Source organism: Malus sylvestris, chromosome 12, assembly GCF_916048215.2.
Source record: "Malus sylvestris chromosome 12, drMalSylv7.2, whole genome shotgun sequence".
NCBI lineage: Eukaryota > Viridiplantae > Streptophyta > Magnoliopsida > Rosales > Rosaceae > Malus > Malus sylvestris.
In genome coordinates, this window is record NC_062271.1 from 27,458,440 (window position 1) to 27,477,740 (window position 19,301).

Below are 19,301 nucleotides of genomic sequence, written 5' to 3' on the forward strand. Positions count from 1 at the left end.
TCCAGTCTTTCTTACCATGTGTTATAGAATCATGCTTCCACTAAGTTGAATTGACTTGACTTGAAGTGAGTTGAAAAAAAAATTTGTAAAGCGTTTTGTGTGATGCCTAACTAAGCCATAGACTAACATGTTTTTGGGACCCACTATGTATTTATATGAAGGGCAGCATGGTCAAAGGACAGTGTATAACAGTTTATTTTCGGACAAGAAAAATGGGTATATAAGGGTGTAATTATACGAAGGGCAGCATGGTCAAATAACATGAAAAAGTTAGTACATAAGGAAGAATTGCCCGAACCCTACTCGTCTCTGTACCCCGCTCTCCCAGCAAACCTATGAAACACTCACTCTCTCTCTCTTTCCCATGAAACGCCGATCCAAAGCCAGAACCAGATCCGAGGCCAAGAGCCCCGCGGATCCGGGAATAGGAAGAAACCAGCCTAACAGTGGAAGCTTCGAGGTGAGATCTGGATTTGTCTTTGGTATGCATGCTTTTGGATTTTGTTTTAGGATGTCTTTTTAGTTTTTTTGTTTTCTTATTATCCATCTTCTTTAAATTCGTAATCTCATCAACTTTTATAAACATTTCCTGTATAAAAACATTTTGCAAAAGGCATAACTTGCCTTATGATTGTTTTGTGAGATCCCATAATAATGAGGACGGATTCAAGGATAACAGGTTACTATCCTTGGGACAGTTAAACTTCATGAGATCAGTGCTCAACCACAAACAATGATATCAAGATGTAATGACATAATTGATTCGGCTTATATTGTGGATAGGGTATCACATGATGTGGAACTTAGTTGTCGAATGACATTTGACCAAATTATTGAGAATGACAATTACTCTCACCAAGGATTTTCGTTACAGATTGCCTCTATAAAGGCTGGGGTATGCAATTTTAAACTTTAAATTTTCCTCTGTTTTCTCTTTAGTTTTATTCATATTTTTTTCTGTAGCAATTATATATATATATATATATATATATATATATATATATATTACGCAGAGACCCAAGACATACTATTTGGAGCATTATGTTTTCATGTATCATGTTGTTGGGTGTAAACACCCTCTCTGTAATTGTCCAAGGTGGCCTATTTTCTATGAAAGAAACTGGATGGAATGTTAGCGGCTATGGATTTGGAATCAGACGTGTTGGTGATCTATATGGTAAAGCCATACATGTTGATAGAGAGACTTTGAACCATCAGTTAACGGGCCCAATATAAAAGAAACTGAGGTCATGCATTGACATACTTGCAGGGAGACTATTATATCCGACTTGTGACGTTCAAAGTCTTTCTATCAACATGTATGACTTTACTATATAGATCACCGAGATGTTTGATTCTGAATCCATGACCGCTCCCCATCCGTATGCACATTCCCTCCAGTTTCTTTCATAGAAAATGGGTCACTTGGACAAGGGTCTTTACTCCAAATAGTATGCCTTGGGTCTCTGCGTAAAATATGTGTTGTGTGTATATATAATTGCTACAGAAAAAAATATATGAATAAAACTAAAGAGAAAATTAAGGAAAATTGAAAGTTTAAAATTGCATACCCCAGCCTCTATAGAGCCAATATGTAACGAAAATCATTGATGAGAGTCGTTATGTGTAATATAATACTTGGCATTCTCAATAATTTGGTCAAACGTCATTCGACCGCTAAGTTCCACATCATGTGATACCCTATCCACGATATAAGCCTAATGAGTCATGTCATTACATCTTGACGTTGAGCACTAATCTCATGAAGTTTAATGGCTGTCCCACGGATGCCACCATGGTAACCTGTTATCCTTGAATCTGTCCCCATTATTATGGCGTCTCGCAAAACAATCATAATGCAAGTTGTGCCTTTTGCGAAATGTTCCTATACAGTAAATGCTTATAAAAGTTGGTAAGATTACAAATTTAAAGAAGATGGACAACAAGAAACCAAAAAAACTAAAAAAGAGATCTTAAATAGAGCACATACAGTTTTCAGGCAAGGTCAGCAAAAGTTACTGACATTTTATAGCAAGATCCAAAATATTCATAATTGTCCAACATATTAGGGAGCAAACATCAACAACAAAGAAAGATATCAAAAATGCATATCAAGGTTTCGCTAGTGTTGTTTAATTCAGATTCACTGATCTGGTTAGTTTAGCATCAATAACTAAAACATAATACTAGGAATGAGTTGGAGGAGTGATTTTGTGGCTTAACAGATAACCCTTGGTAAGTTCTAACAATATCTGAGTTTAGGTATCTGACTCAAAAAAACCAAAGGATGAAAATACGATATCGGTGAATAATACAATACAAAACACATGAAACCATCTAACTTGTCAAAATGGATTCTGTTTCTTATTAAATAAACAAATTCTGAACCCAATGCACAACAAGAATTATATAATACTGCTGAATATATCAAGACAAATGCGTGAACAACTTTTCCGGATATCATTTTCTGAAAGTGTATCATGTGAAAAACGATATGGAAGATTTTTCAGGTGCTGCCATAGAGAATGAGCTCAAGTAAACACACACAGAATCCATCAAAGTTGAGATATATATATATAAAAGCAATGACCTTTTCAAACTCCACATAGGTTTGTTCACGTGCAATGGACATCAAAGTGGATAATAAGGAAGCTGCTGCTTGCCATTCAGATTGATTAGTGCTGGATGCCATCATTGTTGGTCGGTTACTAATATTTAGAAGGTCAACAGATTCAACTGCAATGACACCATTGTAATATGTTCTCGAATCTAAAACCATGTTTATCACATATGGCAAAACAATCATAAGTAAATTCCCTCACTTTCTTCGCTTTTCCGATTTGGATTTTTCACAAGAAAAGATAAATTAAAGAAAATCGGTTAAGGTAATTTGAACATGTGATTTGAAGACCTACCGATGCTCTGGTTATAAGATGCGATTATGAGACAGAAGTTTAGGGCAAAACAGGTAAGACCTAGGAAGACTTGAAAAAAGACTAAGAAAAGACGTGGAGTACTTGAACTTAACAAAAGACTTGACGCAAAACCGAACTCAGTAGCTTTCCAGGTTTCATACAGCCGACCCACCAACTGGGATAATGTTGTGCGGAAACGTCAAATATGAAACCAATAAGCTACAACAACAAATACCATCTCTCCCAAAAGCTACACAACATGTAGCAGCAACATCTTTGATTGAGGAATTACTAACAAAAGGGGATTACAAACAAATGGGAAGGAGCAGCACTGTTTCAAATGGGAGAGCCGAACACTCTCCCTGGTATGGCTCTCATCTGATGCCGCTCCCCCCAAAACCAAAGGCATAACCAAATGCCTTAATATAAACAAAAAGAACAAACATCATAATTGCCACTCATGTGGCCACATCATAAAGGAAAACCTCCTAATGATGTTCCCACATCATTATGTCCTTCATTCTTTTGGTTTGTTTAATAGCTGAAAGGTGATTTGGCTTGTTGTCAACTTGGCCACTAATTTGGCCATTATCCAACAGATAAGGCTTTGTCGTTGTTGAGTTTTTCACAATTGCCCCTAAATTTGAAATATTTTATATTCATAAAATCCCTGAGTTCCTCTGTATACATAATACATTTATAGGTGTCCCGTGACTAGAAGGGAAAAAAAATGATATGAGCAAGTAAAAGTTGTAAAGCTAAGGAAATACTTATTCCTAAACAGAAGGCTCAACGAGCAAAACCTGAGAAAATAGAAACAGAACAGTGATGGATTAATATTATTACTATTTAAAAATATCTATTCATTTTTCTATTTATGGCATTTAAATATTTTAAACTGAAAATTACAAAAATATCTACTCTTAATGAGCGATTAACCGAGACAAACCTCCTGCATTCTGTCCTCCACCTCCGGCCCTGTTTTTCTATGAAGACTTTGACGACAGAGTATCTCCTATCCATAGCTAGGTCAGTCTGCACCCCTCCACAAAGAAATGGTTGTGGATTTTCGAAGATTAAATTCTGTCAGTTATTGGTAATTCGGATGAGTCGACTTGAGCTTTAGTCTCTTTTTTTTTAGTCGTACAACTCAGACACATATCATGCATAAACTTGATGTTTAGTGTTCAGTTCGTACAATGAAAAAAAGATATTAAAGTACGAGTCGACTCATCCAAGTTACCAAGAACTAATGGAATAACCTCTCGAAAAATCTGTACCCTTACTTGGTGTAGGGTGAAGATCAACCCAGCAAGCCATCAGAAAATAAGGCTGGAGATCCAAATGGAGGATAGGATGCAGGATGTTTGTCTCGTATTTGATGATCGTTGCAAACACGTACTAAGCGAGAACAGGCGCACAATGTCGTTGAGCTGGGGTAAACACTGTAAGGAATGAAAAGGAAGAAAAACGGTTCAGTTGGTCATAGGTTTAGCTAGGATCTGTTGCGATGGTCATGGTTTTAGCCAGGATCTGTGGGTGTGTGCAGTGGTTAGGGTTTTTGGGGAAGAGAATAAGAAGAAAAAAGGGAGTGAGGAAGAGGTTGGTTTGTGAAATAATGCTCGTGAAACCACACACTTATACTAGACGGAGCCAGTTAGAGCAAATGATTCTTGAACTTTAGTTAAACAACTTAAACTAGACCGCACATTTACACACTAACCAAACTTCAAAATACACACAAACCAAACTTCAAAATACACAGCAAACTTTAAAATATACACCAACCAAATTTCAATGGACAAACTAACCAACCAAACTTCAATACACACACCAACCAAACTTCAATATACAAACCGACGAGCTAAACTTTAATACACGCACCAACCAAACTTCAATGTACAAACATCCAACCAAACTTCAATGTACAAACATCCAACCAAACTTTAATACATCACCAACCAAACTTTAATACACAACCAACCAAATTTCAATCGTTGGATTTTTTTTTTTTTTTTTTGGCCTTTGGATTTGAAAAAACACATATGAAGTTATGAACTATTAGATCAAAATCTAAAGATTGCCCAACAAATAAAATTTGAATCTGGACCATTGATCACCACCTCCAGCTCAGAAATCGGACAGCTCGCAATTCCCTATAATAGTAAAATGTTACCGTTCCGTAACTGCGCCCTATTAATGTTGTTACCAACTGCAGTTTGGAGAACTTCAGCTCGAGCTAACATCAAATAAACCCACCACCATAGGGGTCGTAATCAGCTTTGATTTCGGATAAGTATACTTACCCATAGAAATCTTTCTATGGGGCAAGACTCGTCAGTTTTTTCTGGTTATTGCAACGTCCTAATTACTGCTAACGCAGTGTGTTGAAAAAAACTAACAGAACTTTGATTTTTTCTGGTTATTGCTGGAAATGTTTCCTTGTGAATATCTGTGGAAATTGAGGTTGATCAGTCCAAATACTTAAGTCATGTGAAGTTTTCGTTGCATGTGTTCCTCTAGGGTAAGAAAATTAGTTTTGAATTTTATGGTAGGATATAATTCCAGATGTTGATATGTTCATTACTGTGTCCTCATTTATTTTCCGACGTTAGATTTTAAGAAATTTTAACGAAAATTTTCCGGTACTGTTCATTTTAACGAAAAATCATATTTTTACACTAAAAAGTCAATCATGATACTATTCACTATTCACTTTACCCTTTATTTTGTTATTATCGTTAAAACTCAAAGTTTTCAAAGTTTTTTTTTTCTTAAATTTTAAACTATTACCTGTACTGCACCTTTAGGGTTTGATAAGTGCATCTGATGAACTAAAAGAGCTAGCAGTAACGGGTCTCGGTGTATGCTGCTGATAACTTTTCAAAAATCTGACTGGCGATTATTTGATTGTAGGACTTGGATTGTCTGCCCTCTAATTGTGGTGCCCTTCCGTGCCCTCCTGTTTTTGTGGTCACAGTTAAGCTACGTCAACATTTTATATTACTATTTCTTTTTGTTTTATTTTTTTTATAAAAAAATAATATAAAATATTAACGTGACTTAACCGTGACCACACAAAACAGGAGGGCACGGAAAAGGCACCGAAATGGGAGGGCAGACAATCCAAGTCCTTAATTGTAACTGCAGGTCATAAATAAAGTGTGGGATCGCGTTGAAACCCTTTTTTCTTTGCTTCAAACGTCATTGGTAAAAGCGTCTATTGGATAACACAGTCTTCTAGTCATGTTTTTCCGAGAAATTTTTTTATAACGAAAATATAAGTAGTATATTACGCGTTTTTATGTAAGTGATAAGAAAATTTATTTTTTAAGTTATTAACTTTTTAACACACATGTCCCATTATTTATATAATAACACATGAATTATAGAAAATCAATGGATATAAATTAACAAAAAATGTGTAAAAAGTAAAATAGAATGGATGAATAACATACCCTTATCTTAATTAGCTGGTGTTAGATCGTGCGGTGAGAGATGTACACGTGATAAAACAAGTCTCCAAACACAAATGGACACGTCAAAAAACAACTAAAAAATTAAAAACTTGAACGAACATAACAAATGAAAACGTGTCCATTATCAATTAGTTTTTCACTCTTTCAGCATATTTTATTGTGGAATGTCAGTGCGTCCAATATGAAAGTCCTATCTCGAGAGATTTTTCAATGTGATCGACAAACGAATTGATCCCTCATGTATTATTATATAACTTATAAAATATATATGTTAAAAAATTAATAATTTAAACAAATAAAATTTCTCATTATTTATATAAAAACACTTATTTCCATCACAATAAAAAATTTCTCCTGCTTGAGGAGGCAAATCATACTGAAAAGTCATGTGACTGAATATTAGAGAGGCATTTGTTAATTTTTGTTTTACTTTTTCTTTCTTAACCTTGTATCCAAAGAAGGGAGAGGATCCTCTCCGGACCGAATCCTCTTTCTTCTTCATTTTTCTCTGCAGTCGTGGCTTCCCTGGAGTCGGCGTCGTGCTTCCCCTGAGCCTTCCTCCCCCAAATCCCCACCATCGTCAACAACCAGCCCTCTCTCCCAGGTTGTCTCTCTCCTCTACTTCACGGTGAAGCCTTCACCATCATGAAACCCAACAGTAGGAACCAACACTGTCGCCATCTTCGTACATACTAGATCAACGGCTAGCAATTTTCTTTGGTTTTCAATTATCCCTATATGGCCGAACCTTCTTAACCCTTTACAATCCCCAAGCCCCAACAAAGAAAAAACTCGTCTCTCTCCGCAGCAAAGCCATGAAACCCTCTCTCTCTCTGTCACCCACTGCCATACCCATGAAACGCCGATCCAAAGCCAGATCCGAGGCCAAGAGCCTTCTCGGATCAGGATTCAAGGCCAAGAAGAGCCTCCTCGGATCAGGATTCAAGGCCAAGAGCTTCCCCGGATCCGAATCAGGATCCAGTCATAGGATGAATCCAGCCCAACCGCAAAAACTCCAAGGTGAGATCCGGACTCGTCTAGCATACATGCTTTTAGATTTTGTGATCTTGTGAGGAAGATTACTAGTAATTTCATGGGTTAGGGTTTTGAGTTTGAGGAAAATTGTATAATCTTCCGCGAATCCTATTTTTATTTACCCTAATCTCAAATCCTACAATCTACTGCGAATCCTACTTTTATTTATCTTAATTGCAAATCCTATATGAGATTAAAGTCTCATATCAACATATAAAAATCAATACTCAGAAAGTTCAACCAAATTGTCTATAGTGCTTATCCATATCTTGAATAGGTAGACTTTGTGTGCCACTTTAACCCGCTTTCTCCCTTTCATTTTCGGCACTGCGATATAGTAAAAGCATAGACCTTCACAATCATTTGTGGCATAAAAAGGTGGTGGTTTTTGAACCCTCTGTAACCTTTTGGATTCAAAAACTCGTATAAATTCTTTTTTGTCTTTGAACGTCACAAGTCGGATATAATAGGGTCCCTGATAAAATGCCAATGCATGATCCATATTTCTACATGATCCTTTGAGATCCTGCATATTGGGGTAAATAGTTAATTAAAAAGACAATTTTTTTTTTCACTTACATAACAAGTATAGTATGTACATTCTATATACTTGTGAATAATGTCCGCATTATTATACCCGAATCAAGATCTCTGAGCTAAACTAAATATGCAGCTTTGTCCTCACGCCTCCTCAGCATATCTGTATGATATCAAGGCTTTTAAAGATATTAGTAAAGAATTTGATGTCATAGGGATATTCTGAAGAGGCGAGGACAAAGCTGCATATTTAGTTTACCCCAGAGAGCTTAATGGATATAATATTGTGGACATTATTCTCAAAAGTGATTAGATAGAATGTACATACTATACTTGTTATGTAAGTTAAAAAAAGATTGTTTTTTTAATTAACTTTTACCCCAATATGCAGGATCTTAGACGATCATGTAGAAATATGGGGTCATGCGTTGGAGGGAGACTATTATATATGACTTGTGACGTTCAAAGACGAAAAAGAATTTATATGAGTTTTTGAATCCAAAAGGTTACAAAGGGTTAAAAAACCATCACATTTTTATAGCTCAAATGATTGTGAAGGTCTATGCTTTTACTATATCGCAGTGCCAAAAATGAAACGGAGAAAGTGGGTCAAGGTGGCACACAAAGTCTACATGTTCAAGATATGGACAGGCACGGTAGACAATTTGGTTGTACTTTCTGCGTATTGATTATTATAGGTTGATGTGAGACTTTAATCCCAAGTAGGATACATAAGTAGGATTCGCGGTAGATTGTAGGATTTGAGATTAGGCCGTTGGATTGTTGTGTTACAAAGAATGAATGGATTGAAATTACATGAACCATGGTTCTCAAATTGAAAGTCATTTGATTTTGTTGTTTTTTTTATTTGCCTTTGATCCAAATGCATGTACGAATTGCATCTGTTTTGTAATGGAGGAGTCAGGTTTGAAATGGCATCAGCCTATATTAGGTCAAAGGGTTCTGTATTTTTTACTTCAGCAGCTATTAGCAGATTTTTTACTGCATTGCTGGATTCTGTTCAATCCTTATTGATTGCAAAAGTAAGTAATATTTACAAAAACCGGAAAGTTCAACATCGTCACTGATGAACACAAAGAAGGAAAACAGCTAGGACGTACCTACGCTGAAGGTAGGCAATGGCACTGCACTTGCTGCTAGTAACAAGGGAGGCGTATATTCTATATTCAATGGTGTATTAGGGTTGGATTCTACTTGCAACACGACTAATTAAACCCGACCTTGTTTGCCATTCTTCATACCCGTGTTTTTTTTTTTTTAATTTTGTCCTCTGATTCTCCGTTTTTTCATTCGATCCAAAAGCTAAAAATAACAAAGGTGAGCGCACATGGGGAGAAGCGGATTTTTACAAAATCAGTTCCCATTAGTGATGGTCTATTGAAAACTTCCCAAATGCTTTCTAGACTTCCCCAAAAACGTTACATTTAACTCTTAAAAACGGTAGAAAAAATAAACACGAAACAAAGATCAACAAATTCAGGATTCTAACAAGTAATGAACAACACAGAAACAAACACACAAGGCAGAAGCCATCATTTTAGTTCTAATTCCGCGTAAACACAAACAAGAGCGACAATTTTCCTTACTAGGAAGTATGGAACCGCAAAATAAAATGGACAGCCGCTTGCAGCCGTAGCACTTCCATCAAATTCGATAGACGAGCCTATGTTCATAACCAACAACCCTGGTTCTTGCCAGTGAGATAAAAGCAGAATGAGGTTTGGCAATTCATCAAATGGAGGTGAAAAACCTGCACTGCTAGAAACCTAAACCACATTTGTTCATCCAAAATTGAAGCCACCTGGAGGAGGGTTGGGCTGGTTTGCTCCGAAAGTATAACCTTGTTGATTTCCATTTCCATTCCCATTCTCCTGGACTTCCTCGTCTTCCTCGGTCCAATATCTCTCCAAGAGCTTGACAGCCTTCTCGTAAATTTCATGGTTATCATGTGTCTGCAGATTCTCAATCTTATCCGACCCCTCGCATTCATCGATGATTTGTGCATAAAGATTGATCCCACCATTCATTCCCATATTTTTGTCAGCCTCACCCACCTTGAGAATGTTCTCAAGGCCTTCAAGGCACACTGTTACAATCCTTGGATCTGGGCAAATTAGAAGATCGCATAGCGGCTTAATACAACCTTGGGTCACCAAGAATCTGCAAGAAACATTAATCATGATTGTAAAATATTGGAAAAATTAAAAATATAACGGGAGCACAATCGCATAATGAATCTAATAGACATATTCCAGTGGTAAGGGTAGAGCTTACTGAATTTGTTCATGAGATCCTCCAGAAGTGGCATTTGAGATGGCCCACGCAGCCTCCTTTTTTATGTCAAACTCTGCATGTTGGAGAAGTTGCACAAGTGGGAAGATGATACCAGCGTCTATCACAGCCTGTTAAATAGTAACCAATATACAGTAAAATGCAAGGGATGCATCGAGAAAAATCATACGGATCAAATTAATCCTGAGAGAAGCCAAGCTACAGGATCAAGTAAACTTCCTTGCATCAAAAGGTATTAAGCACATGTATACATTTGCAAAGGCCACACAAAACTAATAAAGAAGTATAAGCATTTTCTTTGCAACGTAATGATATAACTTGCAGGAAACAAAATACGTCAAAAGCAAAATAAAAGTGTTACTAAATAACTAATTAAAAATATATCTCTTTCCCTGTGACAACTAGCTATGTTATGTATACTGTATAGAGTGCGGGGACCGTACCTAACAATTCCCCAGCCTATCTACCACTATATAAAAGTTATGCCACACAATCATCTTACTTGTAAAGAAGATTATGCAACACCAGACCAGACATCCACCCAAAACACAAACACTGTAGTATAGAGGATTTAGTGGGTGCCATGCATGGATCAAATGCATGAGATAAGCATTACTTATGTTGCGTTTGGAACTTTGGATTGGTGCTTTTTAAAAGAAAAGATTTGAATGACTTCCCGGACTATATAGTATAAGTATTAGCTTTTATATGAATGCAATCCACATGTTAAAACAGTGTCTGGAACATGGTGAACTTCAAATGCTCAAGAAATAATAAATATATATTTTTCATATTCTCTTTTCAGTTCATGAAGAAAGAGTATCAAATATTTATTTTTATGCTTTTCTTTTAATACTAGATGCATACAATTTAAACTAAGTAATCAAATCCATATCCCTAACTTCAATTACACATCTCTGAAATGTAATTTAGCAGAACTTTATACCTGTATTTGACCTTTATTTCCAGCTGTGATATTTGAAATTGTCCAACAAGCTTCTTTCTTGATGCTCTTTTTGTGATTTTGCTTGAGAAGTTGATTGAGGCAACTGAGAACTTGGTTGTCAATAGCATACTGGAAAACATAAAGGGGGTCAGTTTGTTGCCATATATAAGCGAAGAAAAATTGAGGCATTATATGAAAAATAAAAATTTAAATAAGACTCCCATCCAGCAAGAAGAGCAGATTTCAGAGGATATTAGGCTCTAAAGGGTATATAGCTATTAGTGTTAATACCTGAGTCTGGGCATCATCACCAGTAACAATGTTACCCACTGTCCGAAGAGCAGGTATAAGAACCGTAGGTGATGGATGACTGCCATAAACAAATTGTAGTTACAAAAACACACCCAAGGTGAATATGCCAAAGAACTATTCTGAAGTATATCAATCCATTGAAGACCAATGCCATATGTGAATAGTTTGTAGAGGGTTTAGAGACTTACAGCAAAAGCTCCACAAGCCGCGGGCATACACCTGCGTCAATCACAGCTTGAATTTTGTCATTTGAACCATCAGAGAGATAGGATAGGGCCCAGCAAGCATCTGTCAAGACTTCTTCATCATTCAAGTAAATGAGATGTTTTAGAAATGGCAAGGCAGGCTTCACCTGTAAGAGAACATGCCGATAACCAAGCAGAAAGGGTACTTATTACAGTTATGACAAGGCATCGACCCAAATTATTCTACAAAGGGATACCAGATGACATTTAACACATACGACTGCTGCATCTATAAAGTTTTAACAAAATAGAAGTCTTAAATGAGCCCAAACCTGATCAAATGGGGTTGGTGGTTTTCCACGACAAAAGTTAGATAGAGTCCAAGTAGCATTCCTCATCATGGATAACTTTGAATTTTCATTTAATTGAGCTAGCAATGGCATCAGTGCACCTTGTCCAAGAACAAGATCCCTGCAATTTGGTGAGTCACCAGCAACATTGCCTAGAGCCCACACTGCCTGTTCAGGAAACAAGAAATCAAGGATCGTCACCTAGTAAAGTCGAATAAGTAGAAATATCTGACAAAGGAAGGGAGACTATGAAAATAGAATCATTAAAACTTAGAACCTAACAAAACATATACCAAAATAATGAGCAGGATAATTCATAAAACTTATAGATATTGGAAATATTTCAAGATATGCAAGCCTCAGAATTATTTTGAAAGTCCAGAGACATTTTCCACAGCACACTCAAGTCAATGAAATTTCTGAACCTTGCTATTAACTTATATAGTGAAATTGGAAAATTAATGATATTCAAGACTAAAAAAATTTCAGAAAGTGCAAAGCCTAATTAGCAATGCTCTCAATCTCAGGTCAATGAAACTTGTGAAAGGTAAGGAGAAGGAACCTGCTCCCTGACATCATCACTGCCAGAGCTAAGAAGCTGCACAAACATGGGGACCGCACCATGCTCAATAACGACTCGTGTATGCTCTGATGTTCCTGATGCAACATTGGTCAAAGCCCATGCGGCTTCAAACTGCATATAAAGATGTAAGTCAACGTCAGTGTTTGATTACACCTTTTAAGGATAATTTCACTTAAACAAGAAATAAAGTTTCCATACTTGCAGTTGGGGCAAATCATGTCTTCCAAGAAACTCAACAAACCGAGGGACAGCACCAGCTTTTATAACCTCATCAATAGGAGGGCTGCGCTCTACACAAAAATGAAAAACAAACCTCAAACAGATCTTTTACATATATTGGAAAGAAAATGAACTTGAAGCATTTGATCTGCGCTCATACCAATTGATAATAACTTCCTAAATTGAGTAGTAGCCTCCAATTGCAGTGCAGGATCGTTAGACCATACTCCTTGCACCATTGACGGGATACTTTCCAACTGTTAAACAACACCAACATCAATTAAAGACCAAACCTTTTAATTTAAGATAAAATATCAAGAAGAGGAAACGTAAAGAATGAACTTTATCTCATTCAAGATTCTCCTTTTCCCAGACTTCAAACAAAAATGAAACAAACTATATAACTTACTCTAAAGAAATAGGAACATTATCCGATGCCTTAACCGTAAGTGTAAAAGGTTTATTTCAACATAGAGAGCATGAACTGATAACTTCCTGCTTCCAGTTATCTTCTCAACAAACGCATTCATTCAAATGAATTCCAAACACTATGTAGAGTTTTGAGCCATGCTTTTCTCAGATCGAAAAGACTTTCAGATATCATGTATCATTCAGCGCTTTCCAAACTAGTTGTGCTATTCTTTAAAAGCATTGAGAGGACAATACTCAATAATTCAGCACTTCCTTTCACTTTCCCACAGTTTCTCTGTACTCATGCACAACAGAAAAAAAAAATCCAACGAAATCCGAAATAAGCATACAAAGATCGATTAACCCTTACAATCAACTTCTTATTAAACGGTAATTCCCATTTCAATTCCTTACACTTTCTTAGCAACCAAGCATACGCAGATAAACTAACTAATCTCACAACAATTCCAAATAAAGCATAATTCAAATCCCCTAATCACTAATCAAAAAGAACAAAACACAAATTAAAGCTAAGAACTTTCAAACAAAAATCAGCAAAAACACGAAGCAGTACCCTCTTCTCCAAAACGAAGGTGGACTGGGACCCATCAAGCAGCTGCTGCTGGGACTGACTCAATCCTTCCCTCCTTTTCTTGAGCAAACTATCCTCCCGCTTATTCTTCCTGATCTCCACCAAGTTGTCTTCCCTCCTCCGCCGCGCTTCCTCCGCGTCGACCCCCGTCTTATACGATTTCTTCCGCACATCGGCCCTCGTGCCCGGCCGCAGAGACATTGCGTTTCGGATTCGTGGGGTTTTGCTTCGCTTCTGGGTTTCTGTGTTATTGCGCCGGCCGATTGTTCGATGAAATTACTCAGAGGGCCACAGCGAAGCAAAAAGGGAATCGGATTTCGGAGTACGCGTGAGTAGGCGGGAATATAATAGGCGGGTTTGGGGCTTGGCAGGAATCGTATGCAAGTTCGTATATATTCGTATACGACGCGTGTACGGAATCACCAGTCCATTTTTTTTTTTGGGAACTTTAACGAAAAGCACTGGTACTGTTCACTTTAACGAAAAACCACATTTTTACACTAAAAAGTCAATCATGGTATTATTCACTTTATCCTTTATTTTGTCCTTATCATTAAAACTCAAAGTTTTTAAGTCCTTTTCATTAGTTTTCCTTTTTTTTTTTGTTTTTATATTTTTTTTTACGAACAAACGATATTATCTACATTAAGAATTAGGGGAGTGAGCTAAAACCTCATAATGAGCTAGCAATAATATGGTTCAAATTCACATTTGTCGAAAATCGAACCTAATACCGTAGTACTAAGCGCCCAGTCCAATTATAATATAACAATGAAATGTAAAATCTTGTTATCCATTGTATGACGTCAAACTTCACATGTGACACATTATGCTTAAAATAACCATAGGTAGAAGATATCTAGTTTTGATATAGAAGGTATCCCATCACATATTCATAGTAGACTGTCCCCTCTCACCATCCAATTCCGATACTGCATGAGATGACATCATACTTTTGGTTTCCGTAAAACCGGTGGCCCCAAGGAATTCTTCCATGGGAGTTTGGATCGGGTTTGGAGTACCAAACCTCTGCTCTTTCCGCTATATGAAACTAAAGGTACGTGCAAGAATGTTTTTATTTGTCAATCTCTTTTATTTTTATTTTTGAATAAATTATGTTAGGGACGGGCACCTCGGTTGCAGAAGGTGTCAGGACGGGAGGTTATATCGACGGAGAAAGTATGTGCAAGGGATGAAACCTTCGATCGAGCAGGATGCAGACGTGCAATTGAGCAAGATGAAGGGGCAACAAAACTTTGAATTTTCTTCCAACAATAAAATTAGTACAGTGGAATGCAAACTTCGGTGCACAAGGTTTTACCAAATTTATAAAAGCCGAATCTGCTCAACCACAATTTACTGCAGTAGGTGAAAAACAGAATTGAATGCAGACAACCAGTGCCAGTTACACCTCAGAGACCATGACTAAGGAAAAGAAATGTAGCTACGATGATTTCATATGCCTCTTCTTGTCTTTGCACTACGCGGCCTGCAAGCAAAACGAAAGATCTTCCCAGATAAATCGAACGGTATGAAAATAAGCTGAAGACGGAATTCAGATTCTACATCAGAAGTTGGAAAGGAAAAAGAACTTTTACCTTGTAAAGACAGAGCCAGCCTATGAGTTGCACTCGCAGACGGGGTTGTCTGTACTGTGGGATTGATGAAAACGTAGTTCATGCACGAGAACCCAAGATTCCTGAAGTCAACGATAAACATACGTGAAACTGTGTCATGCTTATTAAATTGTAGGCATGTATTACAAACAAAAAGAAACCGGATTCAACAACGAGTAGTTGGTTATCATCTTATCTCCCTATTGGTGATGCAATTGCTACTTCTGGTATAATATTTTGTAATATGTTTTTTGACATACTGAAATTCATGAACAAAATACTCTCAAGTCGTATATTGAATCCTAACGATGAGAATTACTTCGCGCTTAAAGTACTAGACATTTCAAGAACTTCCGTAATTGAACAAAAAAATATTGAACCTGAAGAGAGATGTTATGAAATGAGTAAACTGGGATTTGTAGCTCTGAAACCATCCAAATAAGGAGAAAATGTTACTGAAGAAAAAGTGATAGTGTTATCGCTGAGAAAAGTTACAGAATTATATCGACAGAGTGTTAAGACTAAACTATAGTAAATTCTAATAATGGCCTTCTGTGGATAAAAAAGTTACAGAAGTATATCGAAGTTCGGTATGGGATACCATACCGAAACTAGTATACCGAATCCCAAACCGAAATTTTTCGGGACGGGAATTTGAAGACCAATCCCAAATCAAATTTTCGGGAATCCTGAAATATTTTTGGGATTTCGGGACAAATCGGGAATCCCAAATTGAAATATGAAATTATGAATTGCTCTTCAAATATATAATTCAAGAACACATTCATGAACTAGGAATGTCATTTCATTCACACTACCATTTAATCGAACACCGACATGCCTGACTGTTTTTATCATAGTCAAAATTCAAATTAATTAAACCATTTTTGCAATCTGTTGAGAGACAAAAGAATCAAGCCTTCTGAAATCATCTGTTATGACAGCAGCAATAATAAAATCCAAATGAATATCAAACAGAACATGAAAAATATGCAAGGTGTAAGGCATTCCAGGTTGCAAAGCATGAATTAGAAACTACTAGCATCAATTATAAGAGAATAATATATATAATATATATGTATAAATATATATATATATATAATAATTAATATTATATATTTTCGGTTCGGTATGGGATTCTTGAAATATTGAGAAGCCAATCCCAAATCCCGTACCAAAATTTCGGAATTGGTTTAGGATGGCATCCCAAAAATTTCGGGAATTTCAGTTTGGGAAATTTTTGGTTTGGGATTGGGATTTTTTCGGTTCGGTTCGGGATTTTTGGGATTTTTTTCCACCCTATCGATAGTGGCAAATATATGAATAACGATGCAACAACAACAACAAAGCCTTTTCCAACTAAGTGGTCGGAACACAAATCAAAGTATGGTCCCGGCGATATAGAAAAAAATTTCCATGGCCAAAATCTAAACAGAATTGACTCAGCTTAAGCACAAAATTTAGACCTTATTGTCATGGAAATGTGTCGGCCCAAGAAGAGTATCATAAAAAATCAAAACACGTAGTAACCACAAGCAGAGACAGAATTACCTTGAAAGATTATCACAAAGAAGAAGATAGCGGTTACAACCATTGCCAAAAAGTTGATCTTTGAAGACGAGGTTTTTTCAGCTTTCATTCTCTTCAATGCATTCATTCTTTCTCTCCTTGCACGCCGCAACCTCGCACGCTTTGAAATTTCGTTGACCAATTCTATATCAGCTGCATGTAATGCTGGCCCTGTAGGAGGCCGAGGTGGCTTGGGATGCTTCTTAGGGATCTTCTTTTTCTGTTTATCTCCCATTCTATTCTCCACTCCTCCTTCTGTCATTTTCCCCGTGCTACTACCTAACATATCCATATTCTCACCAATACTCGAAACATTCTTGCTTGTGCTTAGTCCATCACTAGCTGCTATTGATCCATCAACATACAAGTATCCACTTCTTGCCCTAGCCATTGTTTTCCTGGGACGCTTACCATCTGAACTTGACTCTTCATGTACTTCTTCATCGGAGCTTTCAGTGTCACCACTTTCCAAGTCAAAATCCAGATCACTTTCTCGAGAACCTAGTTCATCCATTACATACCTAACTTTGGACTTGCCCTCTTAGCCTCTAACACCTCAAAGCAATAAATCTTTGATTCAAACACAGAACAACCTATACAATATTTTCAGCTACGTCCGCTAACCCATTCCTAAGATCAATGACACCTCTTTATAGCCATCAAACCCTTAATCTCAAGCAAGAAACCGTCTTTTCCTACAGTAAGAACTATTCATACATAAAAGCTACAAAATTTGCTTCTGAATTTCCCTAACTAAAGCTTATCCCAAACAGCGAAAAGGGTTTACGACAGTGTCATCAACCTAACCTCAAAAAAGCGCCCATTTGTTCTCATATCCTGGCATTCAACACAAAATACCAAAAATACAAAAAATTAACACAACAAAACTGTCGAATAGCTACGAAATGTTTATCCGATTAAAAATGCAGTTTGTAATAAGTTATACACAAACAATAATCATATTTCAATAACCCTATAACCTTCATGGTTTGTTTGGCACCCGAGAAAAAGCAAGAAAACAAAAGCAATTTATGCAATTTTAACTCACATTTTCTGATTGTAAGGATTGAGAACATAAAATCCAACTCGCACTTAATAATACACTTCTCGATTGGGTTGCCCAATTCTCCATTTCAATCCAAGTAAAGAGAAAGACAATGCGGATTGTAATTTTCCCAAAGCTTGTTAATTTCTTCGTTTATTCAGCATTTTCTCGGGAACCAAACACAACCCAGATTTGAAAAGGCATGATCGGAATCGTAATGGTATGAAAGCACGTACCTTGCGGCTGCAGAGCGAAGGATGGAGGAAGGAGAGAGAGGCAGGCAGGCAGCCGAGATCTTAATTTGGGCTATTTCGAAAATATTGAAAAAACTTGGGGTTATTATGGAATGATGTCGTAGGACCACAGCAGTGCCCTTATAGACGACATACCGTATCTGTTTCTATTTTTGGCCAGATTCTTTCATTTGTTGCTCTTTTTGGTACAAAAGTCAATGAGAAATGATTTTTTACCGTTGTCTATAGTAGGTTATTGATGTTAATTGAAGGATTCTATAGCTAGATAAATGTTGAGGAAAATTTCTCAAAGTGAGATTCTTTATGAATTTTTTGTCATCTTATATTTTTTATATAATATTTTATAATGTTGATACTAAAATGGACGTTAAACGGAAGTCTATAAAGATTCTCACTTTTGAGAGATTTCCTTTAGCTTGTAATTGGCAAAGTTATTCTTATAACAAGATGCCTTATATACCTGTCATTATCGGTAGTATTAAAAAGTTAGTCGTATTACATTATCGATTGTATTAAAAAGTTATTGATGCTACTTTGGGTATAAAATATTGATGATATCGGTACTCCAAAAACATGAAAATTTCGATGGAAATATCGGGATATTATCGATTTCGATAAAAAGTGAATAAAAACCAAGGAAATTGTAAGAAAAACTTAGAAATTTTTATTGAAACTTTGCAGGATGTTTATTTAGTCAATTATCTATTAGTTTATCACAAAAAATTGGAAGGAAATGCATTGCATGATGGATTTAACTAATTTAAGTTGATTATATAGCGAGCTGGCAAACATTGTGAGTGTAGAAAATATGTAGTAATTAATGAAAGAAGTTTAAACACACCATAATCATTTATATATAATGAATTAGTACAATATTTTACACTTTATACATTGCATGGTAAGACATATGAGTGACTTATTACCATATAGAGTTCCTATC

The 19,301-nt window shown here is 36.4% G+C and overlaps 2 protein-coding genes and 3 long non-coding RNA genes across 9 annotated transcripts; 2 read left to right on the forward strand and 3 right to left on the reverse strand.

The window, feature by feature from the left end:
• The first annotated feature begins 320 nt into the window (after positions 1-320).
• On the forward strand, positions 321-8,924 carry LOC126594131 (uncharacterized). Its single transcript, XR_007613151.1, has 2 exons — positions 321-460; positions 6,066-8,924. It is a non-coding gene; the product is annotated as an uncharacterized LOC126594131 (long non-coding RNA).
• LOC126594137 (uncharacterized) lies at positions 1,529-4,518 on the reverse strand. Its single transcript, XR_007613156.1, has 2 exons — positions 3,865-4,518; positions 1,529-3,718 (listed from the first exon to the last, which is right to left on the reverse strand). It is a non-coding gene; the product is annotated as an uncharacterized LOC126594137 (long non-coding RNA).
• A 468-nt stretch (positions 8,925-9,392) lies between the features above and the next one.
• Positions 9,393-14,227, reverse strand: LOC126594111 (importin subunit alpha-4-like). Its single transcript, XM_050260324.1, has 10 exons — positions 13,860-14,227; positions 13,035-13,131; positions 12,854-12,945; positions 12,635-12,766; positions 12,055-12,240; positions 11,726-11,889; positions 11,517-11,595; positions 11,226-11,354; positions 10,262-10,389; positions 9,393-10,147 (listed from the first exon to the last, which is right to left on the reverse strand). Exons 1-10 carry the CDS (start codon positions 14,076-14,078, stop codon positions 9,769-9,771), a joined length of 1,605 nt encoding a protein of 534 aa, XP_050116281.1. The 5' UTR covers positions 14,079-14,227; the 3' UTR covers positions 9,393-9,768.
• On the forward strand, positions 14,220-15,786 carry LOC126594133 (uncharacterized). Its single transcript, XR_007613153.1, has 2 exons — positions 14,220-14,934; positions 15,000-15,786. It is a non-coding gene; the product is annotated as an uncharacterized LOC126594133 (long non-coding RNA).
• Positions 15,116-18,472, reverse strand: LOC126594125 (uncharacterized). Of its 5 annotated transcripts, none has more exons than XR_007613149.1 (4): positions 18,344-18,472; positions 17,045-17,864; positions 15,476-15,576; positions 15,116-15,366 (listed from the first exon to the last, which is right to left on the reverse strand). XR_007613149.1 is itself a non-coding variant. In XM_050260342.1 (3 exons), exons 2-3 carry the CDS (start codon positions 17,574-17,576, stop codon positions 15,554-15,556), a joined length of 555 nt encoding a protein of 184 aa, XP_050116299.1. In that variant the 5' UTR covers positions 17,577-17,899; positions 18,344-18,436; the 3' UTR covers positions 15,116-15,553. The 5 variants fall into 5 exon arrangements, 1 of the variants encoding a protein (XP_050116299.1); XR_007613146.1 differs by having other exon boundaries at positions 17,045-17,899; positions 18,344-18,436; XR_007613148.1 differs by having other exon boundaries at positions 18,111-18,405.
• Positions 18,473-19,301: the final 829 nt, after the last annotated feature.

Coding starts and splice junctions, on each gene's coding strand:
- LOC126594111 (XM_050260324.1), bottom strand. CDS start 14,078: ATGTCTCTGCGGCCGGGCACGAGGGCCGATGTGCGGAAGAAATCGTAT. Junction 10,390..11,225: donor GAAATAAAGGTCAAATACAG/GTATAAAGTTCT, acceptor ACTATTTAACAG/GCTGTGATAGACGCTGGTAT. Junction 10,148..10,261: donor GGATCTCATGAACAAATTCA/GTAAGCTCTACC, acceptor TGTTTCTTGCAG/ATTCTTGGTGACCCAAGGTT.
- LOC126594125 (XM_050260342.1), bottom strand. CDS start 17,576: ATGGATGAACTAGGTTCTCGAGAAAGTGATCTGGATTTTGACTTGGAA. Junction 15,577..17,044: donor CTTTGTGATAATCTTTCAAG/GTAATTCTGTCT, acceptor CGTTGACTTCAG/GAATCTTGGGTTCTCGTGCA.